Source organism: Pleurodeles waltl, chromosome 4_1 (assembly GCF_031143425.1).
Source record: "Pleurodeles waltl isolate 20211129_DDA chromosome 4_1, aPleWal1.hap1.20221129, whole genome shotgun sequence".
Taxonomy (NCBI): Eukaryota; Metazoa; Chordata; class Amphibia; order Caudata; family Salamandridae; genus Pleurodeles; species Pleurodeles waltl.
The window spans coordinates 770,044,391-770,058,772 of NC_090442.1; the positions used below are offsets into that span (position 1 = coordinate 770,044,391).

At 44.8% G+C, this 14,382-nt stretch overlaps 1 protein-coding gene across 1 annotated transcript in view; it reads right to left on the reverse strand.

The window, feature by feature from the left end:
* Nucleotides 1-14,382, reverse strand: part of DENND6B (DENN domain containing 6B) — a 367,826-nt gene that overhangs the window by 252,699 nt on the left and 100,745 nt on the right. Inside the window, exon 9 of the mRNA XM_069229420.1 lies at nt 13,082-13,137. Within this exon, the coding sequence (XP_069085521.1) occupies nt 13,082-13,137 (56 nt within the window). The remainder of the gene's footprint in view (nt 1-13,081; nt 13,138-14,382) is intronic.

Here is a 14,382-nt window from a genome sequence, read left to right on the forward strand (position 1 = left end):
CAGATTCCAGAACTTTCTGCCACAGAAATGTGAGGAACATGTGTTTTTTTAGCCAATTGTTGAGCTTTGCAAAGGATTCTGGGTAACAGAACCTGGTCCGAGCCCCGCCAGTCACCCCTCCTTGGATTCCCCTAGGTCTCTAGTTTTCAGAAATGTACAGGTTTGGTAGGTTTCCCTAGGTGCCGGCTGAGCTAGAGGCCAAAATCTACAGGTAGTCACTTCGCAAAAAACACCTCTGTTTTCTTCCAAAATTTTGGTGGTGTCCACGTTGCGCTTTGGGGCGTTTCCTGTCGCGGGCGCTAGGCCTACCCACGCAAGTGAGGTATCATTTTTATCGGGAGACTTGGGGGAACGCTGGGTGGAAGGAAATTTGTGGCTCCTCCCAGATTCCAGCACTTTCTGCCACAGAAATGTGAGGAACATGTGTTTTTTTTAGCCAATTTTTGAGCTTTGCAAAGGATTCTGGGTAACAGAACCTGGTCCGAGCCCCGCCAGTCACCCCTCCTTGGATTCCCCTAGGTCTCTAGTTTTCAGAAATGCACAGGTTTGGTAGGTTTCCCTAGGTGGCGGCTGAGCTAGAGGCCAAAATCTACAGGTAGGCACTTTGCTAAAAACAGGTCTGTTTTCTGTGATGTGTCCACGTTGCGCTTTGGGGCGTTTCCTGTCGCGGGCGCTAGGCCTACCCACACAAGTGAGGTATCATTTTTATCGGGAGACGTGGGGGAACGCTGGGTGGAAGGAAATTTGTGGCTCCTCTCAGATTCCAGAACTTTCTGCCACAGAAATGTGAGGAACATGTGTTTTTTTAGCCAATTTTTGAGCTTTGCAAAGGATTCTGGGTAACAGAACCTGGTCCGAGCCCCGCCAGTCACCCCTCCTTGGATTCCCCTAGGTCTCTAGTTTTCAGAAATGCACAGGTTTGGTAGGTTTCCCTAGGTGGCGGCTGAGCTAGAGGCCAAAATCTACAGGTAGGCACTTTGCAAAAACAGGTCTGTTTTCTGTGATGTGTCCACATTGCGCTTTGGGGCGTTTCCTGTCGCGGGCGCTAGGCCTACCCACACAAGTGAGGTATCATTTTTATCGGGAGACGTGGGGGAACGCTGGGTGGAAGGAAATTTGTGGCTCCTCTCAGATTCCAGAACTTTCTGCCACAGAAATGTGAGGAACATGTGTTTTTTTAGCCAAATTTTGAGGTTTGCAAAGGATTCTGGGTAACAGAACCTGGTCCGAGCCACACAAATCACCCCATCTTGGATACCCCTAGGTCTCTAGTTTTCAGAAATGCACAGGTTTGGTAGGTTTCCCTAGGTGGCGGCTGAGCTAGAGGCCAAAATCTACAGGTAGGCACTTTGCTAAAAACAGGTCTATTTTCTGTGATGTGTCCACGTTGCGCTTTGGGGCGTTTCCTGTCGCGGGCGCTAGGCCTACCCACACAAGTGAGGTATCATTTTTATCGGGAGACGTGGGGGAACGCTGGGTGGAAGGAAATTTGTGGCTCCTCTCAGATTCCAGAACTTTCTGCCACAGAAATGTGAGGAACATGTGGTTTTTTAGCCAAATTTTGAGGTTTGCAAAGGATTCTGGGTAACAGAATCTGGTCCGAGCCACACAAATCACCCCATCTTGGATTCCCCTAGGTCTCTAGTTTTCAGAAATGCACAGGTTTGGTAGGTTTCCCTAGGTGGCGGCTGAGTTAGAGGCCAAAATCTACAGGTAGGCACTTTGCTAAAAACAGGTCTGTTTTCTGTGATGTGTCCACATTGCGCTTTGGGGCGTTTCCTGTCGCGGGCGCTAGGCCTACCCACACAAGTGAGGTATCATTTTTATCGGGAGACGTGGGGGAACGCTGGGTGGAAGGAAATTTGTGGCTCCTCTCAGATTCCAGAACTTTCTGCCACAGAAATGTGAGGAACATGTGTTTTTTTAGCCAAATTTTGAGGTTTGCAAAGGATTCTGGGTAACAGAACCTGGTCCGAGCCACACAAATCACCCCATCTTGGATTCCCCTAGGTCTCTAGTTTTCAGAAATGCACAGGTTTGGTAGGTTTCCCTAGGTGGCGGCTGAGCTAGAGGCCAAAATCTACAGGTAGGCACTTTGCTAAAAACAGGTCTGTTTTCTGTGATGTGTCCACGTTGCGCTTTGGGGCGTTTCCTGTCGCGGGCGCTAGGCCTACCCACACAAGTGAGGTATCATTTTTATCGGGAGACTTGGGGGAACATAGAATAGCAAAACAAGTGTTATTGCCCCTTGTCTTTCTCTACATTTTTTCCTTCCAAATATAGGAGAGTGTGTAAAAAAGACATCTATTTGAGAAAAGCCCTGTAATTCACATGCTAGTATGGTCACCCCGGAATTCAGAGATGTGCAAATAACCACTGCTTCTCAACACCTTATCTTGTGCCCATTTTGGAAATACAAAGGTTTTCTTGATAGCTATTTTTTACTCTTTATATTTCAGCAAATGAATTGCTGTATACCCGGCATAGAATGAAAACCCACTGCAGGGTGCAGGTCATTTATTGGCTCTGGGTACCTAGAGTTCTTGATGAACCTACAAGCCCTATATATCCCCGCAACCAGAAGAGTCCAGCAGACGTAACGGTATATTGCTTTCGAAAATCTGACATTGCAGGAAAAAGTTACAGAGTAAAACTTAGAGAAAAATTGATGTTTTTTTCACCTCAATTTCAATATTTTTCTTTTTCAGTTGTTATTTTCTGTAGGAAACCCTTGTAGGATCTACACAAATTACCCCTTGCTGAATTCAGAATTTTGTCTACTTTTCAGAAATGTTGCGGTTTATGGGATCCAGCGTTGGTTTCATGCCCATTTCTGTCACTGACTGGAAGGAGGCTGAAAGCACAAAAAATCGTAAAAATGGGGTATGTCCCAGTAAAATGACAAAATTGGGTTGAAAAATTGGGTTTTCTGATTCAAGTCTGCCTGTTCCTGAAAGCTGGGAAGCTGGTGATTTTATCACCGCAAACCCTTTGTTGATGCCCTTTTCAGGGAAAAAACCACAAGCCTTCTTCTGCAGCCCATTTTTCCCATTTTTTTTAAAAAAAACGAAATTTGCACTGTTTTTTGGCTAATTTCTTGGCCTCCTTCTGGGGAACCCACAAAGTCTGGGTACCTCTAGAATCCCTAGGATGTTGGAAAAAAAGGACGCAAATTTGGCGTGGGTAGCTTATGTGAACAAAAAGTTATGAGGGCCTAAGCGCGAACTGCTCCAAATAGCCAAAAAAAGGCTCGGCACAGGAGGGGGAAAAGGCCTGGCAGCGAAGGGGTTAATCATCCGCAAGAGCAACAGCATTACCTCTTTGAAGGCCCTAATCTGCTGCAGAATCAACACTGATTCAGGAAATTTGGAGCACTTTGGTTTCAGTCTCAGAATGAGTTTCGAAATTGAATAATGCAGGGGTTTTTCAGGTTTTTTGGAATAGCGAGTGAGTGGTGTCTCCCTGAAACGGCAACAAGAGGTGGAATCACACTCTGGTTTATTGTGTTTGTGGTAAGACTTGTCTTTTGACTTTGACTTACCAATGCACATCAAACTAGACCAGGAACTGGAGAGTGACTAATACCATTTCTTATGCTAATCAACATACAGCTGTGTCACAGTCTCGCTGTGGTAACGAGACTGCTGGATTTGGGCAGCAGCACCACAGAGCATGGGGGACTGAGTCTGATCCCACTCCGTGGGACAGCTGTGAGCCTAACCCTTTCTGGCTAGCTAAAAGCACCTCACCAGTACCAGAGGTAGAAGTGGTTTGTGACAGCCTATTGCATGACTATCAGACTCCTCAGGAAAGTTGTGGAGTAACGGATCATACCCCTTTCTCTCAGTTACATAAGTCTCATACATGCACAGACAAAACAGAAGCAAGATCTCGGTTCAATAAGTTTTATTGAAGCAACTGCGTTCTAACATAAAAAGGCATGACTTGAGATTATGAGGATAATGAAACACAGCGATATGGCAGCAGTGACCCGAAAAGTGAAACATAAGAAGAGTCCCACCATACTGTCACAATGGCATGTCTAACATTCTTACCTACACCACTAAGCTTCTAACTGAGAACAGTTAGCAGTGGAAGCCCTAATTCACCCTTCTGGTCTCAAGAAAGAAGCCCAACCCCCATACCTGTATTCAGAGGTAAAGAAAAGGTCTGTTAGCCAGCTAGGAGTCCTCCCACGTAGACTAAGAGGAACAAAAAGGTTTCGGCAGAAACTGTGAGGCTGTGCAGCATAAGATGGCAACTGGCAGGAATGTCGCCTCTAGAATATTGTGGGCAGTGTGATGCTTTATAATAACATTACTGTTGTTCTAAGAACTGCCTTGATGTGACAACACATTTTTCTGTGTACGCTAGACAGAGTTCCCTTTTGAGCAGCAATACACAGTAAATAACATATACAGCCTTGGGTTGAGCACTGCATTAAATGTTGTGCACAGAAATGAATAACAGATTCTGTATGGAAGGACAACTGATTAAAGGAATAAAAATGTTTCCACTAAAATGAAGCCTTGCTAAAAAAATAAAGGAATAAAAGTAAAATGTAGCTAGGTGGGAGGGCACAGGCCTCAGACCCAGCGTTAAATAATGTGCCGGTGTAAATGCTAATATAACCACACAACAGCTTCATGCTCAATGAAGGCCTTCAGATGCATCAGGGAGCATTTATTTGTTGTGGGACTTCGAGCTGTGCTTGGATCCCAAGCACCAAAAAGTAGTAATGGATAAGTTACTTACCCGTAAATCCTAGTTCTCTTCCATGGGTATCCTCATCAAAGTCATAAACACTGAATATTCCCGCCCACATGTGGGGATCCCAGAGCATATACAGTCACACATGTATATGTATGAAATATATATGAAAAGTAAAATTTTAGAAGAGAATTTCAATACAAATATATTATATGCATGTGTAAGCAATAATGCAGTCTATGTTGAGAAAACAGGCTAAAAAATGCTTTACTTTTGTGAAGTTTTTTTTTTTTTTTTTAACATAAATTAAACTTCAATTAAAAGGTATAAACTTTCTGCAGTCAAAGTAGAAGGCATAGAAAGTATAAAAAAATCCACTATAAAAGAAAAAAAATACATTGAAAATAAAGGAGCATTATTAGCCAATCGGCTGCATGCAGGCTAACACAGCACAACCAAAACACTGGCACCGTGCTTTTAAGACCTTGAGCACCTCCAGTATCCCACCATGCCTTAGAGGTGAGAGTGAGGAAACAGTTGGTTCACAGTTAGGTCAGTACTTTTTTCTGGTGGTAAGAAGAAATGGATTAGGCCAATGAGTACTGCCATATTTCTAAAATCACGTCTGGGGAGGAGGGTGGGTTGTTTATGACTTTGATGAGGATACCCCTGGAAGAGAACTAGGATTTACAGGTAAGTAACTTATCCTTCTCTTCCATGGGATCCTCATCAATAGTCATAAACACTGAATAGATTAGCAAGCCCATCCCATAACCCTGCGGACGGAGTGATAGAAGCCCAGGCAGTCCATTTGTCTTAGTTAAATACATTTCTTAAAGAAGCCTGACCCACTTGAGTGTCTGTTTTAGCATCTGAATCTAGACAGTAATGCCTCGTGAAAGTATGCACCGATCTCCATGTTGCAGCCTTGTAAATTTCGGAGATCGGTACATTCTTAAGAAGGGCTATAGTTGCCGCTTTGCCCCTTGTAGAATGAGCTTTAGGATTGGCAGCCAATTGTTTGTTAGCTAACTAGTATGTAGTCACAATACATGAAACTATCCATCTAGAAATTGTCTGACTTGAGGCAGCCCTACCTGTTCTCATATTTTCATAGTTTACAATGCCCTGAGTCTTATCAAGATAACATTTTAGCATCCTCTTCAAGTCCAGGGAGTGCAATGCTCTCTCTGCCACAGTAGCAGGTTTGGGAAAAGTGTTGAAAGCGATATGGTTTGATTAATATGGAAGTCCGAAACCACCTTAGATAAAAAAACCCGGGTGGTCTGTAGAACTACTCTGTTATGAAAATCTGTATAGGGTTCCTTTGAACAGAGAGCCTGAATTTTGCTGACCCTTCTAGCTGAAGTAATGGCAACAAGAAAAGCTGCCTTACATGTAAGATGTTGTAAAGAAGCTTTGTGGATGGACTCAAAAAGGGGCGGCCATAAGTCTAGACAAGACCACATTCAATTCCCATGGAGGTGAAGGTGTACGAATTGGTGGAAAAACGTTTTACAAGCCATCTAAAAAATCCTTATCCACTGGCATAGTAAAGAATGACTTTTGTGAGGGCGATTTACGATAAGCTGTAATGGCAGACAAATGTACCTTAATGGATGAAAACTGCAGTCCTGACTTCGCAAGATGGAGGAGCTAGGGCACGATAACCTCCTTTTGAACCAGGATAGCACTGAAATCATTCTGTCTGCACCATGTAGAACCTCTTCCATTTGAGCACATAGGAGCGTTGCGTCAATGGCCTTTTGGACTCCTTTAAAATATTCCTGCATTCCTGCAAGAGGCCTAGATGCCATACTGCAGGAATTCAGGAGCCATGCCGTCCAGCTTAGCAAGGGAAGGTTGGGATGCAGAACTTTCCCGTCTAATCTGTGGAGAAGATTCGGTCTGCACAGCAGCCTCTTGCAAGGTTTTTCAGACAACTGGAGGAGATCTGTGTACCAATATTATCAAGGCCATTACGTGGCTATTAGTATCATCCTGGTTTTGGACCTGTAGAGCTTGTTGATTACCGTGGGTATCAGGGGAATAGGTGGAAAAGTGCAGAGAAATGTCCCTGACCAATCTATCAACAGGGCAATCCCCTTTGTCCCTGGTTGGAAAAACCTGGGTGGGAAGTCAGGGCATTTTTTTGCTGCTTTTGTCAGCAAACAGGTCTAATTGAGGATGCCCCCACCGATGGAAAATGTCTGCTACGACATCGTCTTGAAGCACCCAGTCGTGCAAGTCTAATAGATTTCGGCTTGGCCATCTCATCATCGGTATGTGTCCCAAACATGTTGTTCCCATTGAATGGCAGGTTCAGGATGCGATGTTGAGCCTCCTGTTTTAAACCTGTAAGGCTCAGCCAAGATGACCTCCTTGCACATATGCCATGTGCATACCCATGAGCCGCTAAGTCTGAGCCATCTGCAGCCGCACTGATCACTTGGTTGGCTATCAGACTTCCTTCCTGAAGGATCTCTTGGAAGTCCTGTCTGTCTTCTCTCTGCAACTTCTCTACGAACCTTTTCAGAGAGTCCCACAAAGAACGGTCGTATCTTCCCAAAAGTGCAGAGGCACTAGAAACTTTCATAAAAGCTGCCGAGGTACCACACATTTTCCTGCCCAATGAATCCAGATGTTTGCTCTCCTTATCTGGAGGGACCGTTGATGATGAGGCCACTGAATGGGTTTTACGGGCGGCAGCTAGAATTACAGAGTCCAGTGGGGGATTAACTCTGAGAAATAAAGGGTCCTGGTCTGGGGCCTTATATTTCTTTAGGATCCGCACCGGAGCTGCATGCATGCTTGCTGGTGTCAAAAAAGTGTCTATAGCTGGCTGCAGAACACCAAGAACTAGTGGTAACAGCTGCCTGGAAGAAGTACAATGGTGCAGCGTTTCAAAAAAATTACAGACAATGATGTTGTTGGTTCCGGAATGTCTATATTGAGCTTCTGGGCCCCTCTAACCAACACTTCGTTGAAAGTGGTTATATCGTCCACTAGAGAAACTCTTGCCGGAGGAGTATTTGTTAAAGTAGATGAATAGTCTCTAATCAAAGACTCAGCCGCAGTGAACCATGAAGGGGATCTGCGTCTTTGGTGAAGGGATCTAGAGACCCAGGATCTTGACCGTCGCCTGGATTGTGACCTACTTCTTGTGCACGACCGTGAAGGACTGCGCCGGTGTCATGGATCGGTCAGATGGTGGCACTGTCCGTTTGGCAGGAGTTGTTGGAGATGGCCTTCGTGGAAAAGAAGCAGAGGGAGAATTGAGCAGTGAATATTGCTAATCTGGAGAAGCCGGAGTTTTGTAAAGGCTTTCCAACCACCTCAGAGACAGATTTATGGGGGAAAGTTGTCCTTGAGATGAGGCCCTTGAGGACGCCACAAATGATCTACTCGTTACCGTGTCCTGAGGAGGTAAAGTCGTCTCAGTAGGTGACTGTTGCCCTGTTGCTGTCTTTTGAGGAGGGCTGTGACATTGAGACGCTATTTGTGATGCAACCGTCAAAGGTGATGATTGTCTCGATGCTGTAATGTCTTCAAGATCGACAAACCCTTGACATCGAATGTGACCTCCCTGACTTTAAGTCTTGACGTCGAATGCCTCGACGGCGACTGATGACCCAACGGAGGGGTATGCCTCGATGTTGACCACCTCAACATCGAGCGATGGCCCAACGGTGGCGAGTGCCTTGACGTCGAATGGTGTCTTGTCAGTGGCGACCTCGACCTTGCCCTTGAGGTCCAATTTGACGCTGGATGTTTCAACGTCAGAGAATCTTTACTTGCCTTTGATGGCATATGAGCACTCCTGTGCCTACACAACGTCGATCGGTGGGTGGCCTTCGACGGAGATCTATCCCGATGAGGGAGTTGTTTCCTCAACGCCATGTCCCTCGACGTCGTCTGAATCACCGTCGACGGAGGTTTACTCTTCGACAGCGATTGACGATGTTGACGTGACGACGGAAGCGATGACGTAGACGGCGAACAAACAGGAATTTTCCTACCGGCTGATGTCGATCTGGCTTGTCGCTTGTTAGAAGAGTCTCTGTCTCTGGAGATCTACTTAAGAAGAGAAGAGGATGATATTTTCTCTCTTTCATGAAGCCCACTCTTAGACAGATTCTTACAGTGCTTGCAGGTCTCAGGACAGTGACTCCGTGGCAAACACACTATGTACACTGAGTGTGGATCTGACTGGGCCTTCTTTTTGCCACAAGAAGGGCATTTCACAAAAGTGAAGGCACTTTTCAGAGAAAAGTTGTTACCTTACTCAGGTAATAAGGTAAAACATTAAGTAAAGCAGAGCAAAAAGTTTGCAGAATATTTTTCTGGCAAAAAACTCAGAAAAATTAGACCTCAATGGTCCAGGATCCTCACAGAAGGAGCCGGAAAAAAGAACTAACTGTGAACCAACTGTCACCTTACTCTCACGCGACTCTATAGAAGATCTCTTCCATGAGAAACTTGTTCAAGTTGTAAAGACCTAAAGCCAGGTTTATGTCTATGAGCAAGACCCTGATATGATTAAGTATAGGGAATAAAACTGCAGATCATTTAGGTTCTACAATGAGCTGCAGTCATTTTAGAAGAAGTTTTTGCAGATGACTTTGCAATCTTTTTGAACATGAACGGCTGACAAAAAGTTCAAGACACATCCATACTTGATGGCACTTAGTACCCACTGGCCAAGAATGTTGGGTATGGATTGTTTGAGAGAGGATGCCTGAAACAGTAAGTCTATGCCTGAAATGGGAAACCTTCAGATCATCAAATGAAAATTGTGACGATAGACTCACCAAAGGAAACATTGATTGCCTCCATAGCAAGATACGTTGGGGATTCTAACACTGACGCAGGCAGTGGGTCCCTATTAGCTACTGTAGGTTCTAGAAAAAAACTTTATGTAACTGTAATGATCTCAGTGAGATATAGTATTCTCATTTTGTTTTTTAAATGACTAGGGTTTTCCTTCTCAGAAATATACCTTCAAATTAAACCACTGGTACCAAGGATTAAACTAATTTAGATTTTAAAACTTTGCCTTCTATGTTTTAGCAATGTATAGGGCGTGGGTGGTACTATGGGGTAATCAATGTCTAGTATTGATATGCTTATACCAGATTACTGGCATCAGAATTGTAGGGAGACAAAAACTTTCAAAGTGGTGGATTTGATGAAATGATTATCCAACTCTCTAGCAAAAGTTGGGTACAAAATTCTTAATAATTCCAAACAGCTCCAAACCTGCTTTGCTTGGTTCAGAGTCAGCTGTGGTAGGACTTGGGCTGGGTCAGGTGTGACCAGGTTACACAATACCACATGAGTCTTGCACCTTGCTGCTTTTCCTCCAGGGAGTACTCACAATTACTTTTGTCTGGAGATACACACAATGAATGGGCATTAGAAGGTCCCTGAAGAGAGGGACTGACCTTCAAAACAGTACTTGCAGGCACTGTTGGCTCAATGACCATGCCAACTACCAAAACCCCCTAACCCAAAGCACCAGCTTTTGTTTCACCATAAAGCCCAGTGTCCCTTTCAATCACATCCCTTCTGGGATATAGATAGAATATAGTTTCTGGGTATTCTCAGATCAGTTTCAGTGCAGAAAACACAATAACTCATCTGATGTTCCCCAAACATTAGACACATGCTATGTGAGAAAGTGTTGGAGGCGGCACATTCTGGTCGGCTTAAAAAAGGCCCTAGCCAGGCAGAACCCACCATTCCCATCAAGGGTGGGTGAATACACTCACTGTGAAACCTGTGCTCACCCTTGGGTATCTTGGCACAGAGCAGTCAGGCTTATCAAAGAGGCAATGTATAAAGCAAAGGCACAGAACTTCCCCGCCACAAACATGCTGCACGGCACAGATGAGACTTCACACACAGTGTATATTTAAAGAGATGGCATTCAACACACACTGTCAACACAGCAGGATTATAATGAAACTCTGGGCCTCTACCCCAATTAGCAATAGAAGTCACAACATGAGGCCGAACTGTGTTAGACACTAGCTACTGTATGACATACCAGAAAAACAGTACATTCCCTCCCGACACCCACATAAGGTTCCAAACAGCCAGTACGCAACCTCCGATCAGCCGACCTTGCGCTAGCTACAGTCCCCCGCATCCAACGAACCACCACAGGAGGCAGGGCCTTCCCTTACCTCACCCCCACAACCTGGAACCCCCTCCCCACCAACCTCCGCAAAACAAAAGACCTCCTACTCTTCAGAAAAAACCTCAAGACATGGTTGTTCTAACAGTAACCTCTCCCTCATTCCCCCCCCCCCACAAGGGCCTTGAGACCCTCACGGGTGAGTAGCGCTAAAATGTTTTGACTGATTGATCGAGTAAACAATTATTTAGGAGACGTTTGGGCTCCCCACAGAAGGTTCACTCAGAGGTTAGCAAAACAAAGGTGGAGGGTCACTGGGGTTAGACGACAAGGTGCCCGGCCAAGCCAGACAGTCCAATGTTATCAAATAGTTACCAATAACAGCACCTCCGGAACGGAGAGGTGCTGTCATGGCTTGTTGACTTGAGTCACTCCCAACACTTCCAGTTGCACACGACAAGTTACTAGGCCCGCATGTTTTGTGCCAGGAGATGCCGCATCTGGGCCACAAAGACTCAAGTGACACCAGACGATTACGATTCCAAATGAAAAGTGCTCAGTGTCGTACCTCCGCAGAAAGGAGAGAACACTTGGTTTCCGCACCTCTCTGGAATGAGGTTCTTGGTCTAATACAAGATGTCTTTAGTCGTACCAGACTCCACAGTCACACACTTCGACGTAAGTTCAGCCATGCCATACAAGGCCCAGTACAGCACAACTCGGGTCGCACCCCCCCACTTCCGAGGGTCACAAACAAGGAACAGGGCACTGGATGCAATGAGTGTGTAGCCGAGGCTCACACAATAGAAATGCATCACATTCAACAATAGCGGGGGTCACTCAAACAAGATGTTTTGGCGTGCAGTGGTCCCCACAATGAAGGGCCACTCACCTGAAGTGCAGGCAGTCCTTGGCAAGCTCTGAAAGAGGCAATTCCGGACTACAGACAATACTTAGGCCACGCTAGCACTGCTGCTGCCGCCAAGTGAAGTCTAGCATATGATGTAGGTGCAGCAGAGGGCACCGCACACCAGATATTACCCATTGTCGATGTTGGTCCCTATCAGGAGGTCTTTGATGTCCCTTAGGACTTAGGGGGGCAAGCCAACCTGCCCTTAGAGATTACTCTTCGGATTGCTAAACAAAAGCAGGCAGTCAGCCGGAGGTCAGTCTCTAAGCAGGAAGGGTGTGTGGATTCCCCCCTCCTCAGACAGTACTCCTCACGGGCATAACAGATTCCTCTGGCGGTGTGCCCACGCGATCCAGCAGCACCAGTCAAGGGTCGCTGTAAAGGTTACTCTGCCTTGCAGACGTTGAGTACCCCTAGTTACGGTAGATGGTTTCTTTGAAGGGGTCTCCTTTGAACCACAGATGTCTCCCCATCATTTCCTCCCTGACTGCCCTGAGGCTCTGGAATGCAGATTTTTATATTGAGTGGGGGCATGCTCTGGCTCCAAGAGGCCAAGTGTCAAAAACCTCTCTCCAACCCCTACGACCTACCTGTCAAGTACCCAAATAACAGGAATCTGGATGACCAAGTTTTATAGCAGTCTCCTGAGGAACGCACAAATGAGGTCTATCCCTATGACCTGTGGAATGAAGCCCAATTTACAAGACACCAGAACCATTTCAGAACCTAGAAAAGAGTCCAGTTCTGACTGCAGAATAGGACCTGCATACCGGTGGTATCCTTCTTCACCGATTCATTATCTTGGCTCTCGAACATAGTTTATTCCATAAACATCAGCAAGGCGTTTCATTAGATCCTGTACACCACATGCAATCCCTGCTTGTTTCCCTATTGCTCCAATTTGCTATTTCTAATACATGAAGTCCTACTTTGTGGCCAAGATTCTATTCTGGTAATGGTTATGATTGATGGTAACCCATTTGCCCTTCTCAGGCAAATGAGCACTGCTACGGGGTGAAGGAAGCTGTGAAGCCCATGCTGGTAGGGCTAATTTCAGCTAGGGGACGGCAGAAGCAGGTGAAGTATATGCCTATCATGACCACTCTTAGCTCAGCTAAAGAGTCACAAGAGCTAAAAGGTAACAGGATGAATAAGGAGTGGGGTGATCTTAAAGATTTAAACACAGATACAGTGATAAGAAGGAACAGAAAAGTGGAAAATATTTCAGACAATACTGATCTCATGCAACAAATGGCATCTGGAGTGAAGCGAGTAAGCATGCAAACCAGTTAGCCAACAAACAGAAAGCAGTGAGTGCGCACCTGAAGAGGTCTAGCTCTTGAAGGCTCTGGACGACAAATGGAGCAGGTAACAAGTTCTGTGTGGGAAAAGACAAATATTACATGTACAATAGTCAAACAAAATCCACTTCATCGGGCACTCGAAAGAAAACAGACACAATGGAGAGGGCATGGATTAGGATAAATGACGATTATTCAAGTGTAATGAGGAGAGTAGAAATTTGATTAAAGACATGAAGGCTATCGTTATGCAGTAAACTCCTTTATTGCCAGTCCTCGGAAGCACTTTCAAAGAACTTAGAGCCAGGTTTGAACAAACATAGATCTTCTAGAATGTTTAAGCTCCTTTATAAAGCCCCTGCACAACAACAATCCTCCTCTTGAATGCTGTGAACCCCATGCCATTCTTACTCAAAACATTCCCACTTCTCAATGTACTTTTTTTTCTTAGTCTCCCCTTTCTTTTTCCTTGATTAGTTTTTCTGCAAAGCAAAGACTACTGATTGCGCATTCCCATCATAATTACCCCAAAGTTAATACCTTTTCTACAGACCCTTTTTTTGGCTAGCTACCTTTTTCATCCCCCATTTTTACGTTTTCTCTTGCAACTATAACACATGTCCTAGGTGATGCAGGGGGATTAATGCTAGCACTACTTGCCATATCATCAATCACTAAGTATGCTTTAAATCTGAACAGATTAACACCTGCTTCTTACATAACCTCTCTGGTCCATCTCACAACAGTAGCCAACAATACCGCTGTAAAACGTGCCACAAACTATATCAACAACTGATTTTCACCAGCATTTATGTTCTTGTACGCATGCTGCTCTTGCTCCTTCATGCATCTTCCAATGGCTTATAATCCTCAGATAAGAAGCAAAAATTCAATTCAAGACATTGCCTTCAACCTTTTCCGCACCTTAAAAACAACTTCACTGTGTTAGTAATATTGATTACTTATTTCTAATGCCTTACCATCCAATACCCTTCTAAAGGACATTAAACACAACATGGTTAAAACAAATTCAATAGTTGTAGTCAGACATACAGAAACCAAACTTGCATCTGAAACTAAAATCATGTAGTGCATTCAGAGGTCTCCCCAGCCCCATTCCATTCATAATCTTACACATCAAAATAGCATTCCCCAACTGACCTACCTTCGACTATAGAGTGACCAACATCTATTACTTAACTGTAACAATTAACAGTCCTCTAAGTCCCCAGGTCTGGTCACAAACTGTAATATTCCTGTACCAGAAAGGTCAGTCTTGATGCAAACTAATCTACGTCTAAAGATCCCTGTGCTTCCTGAAT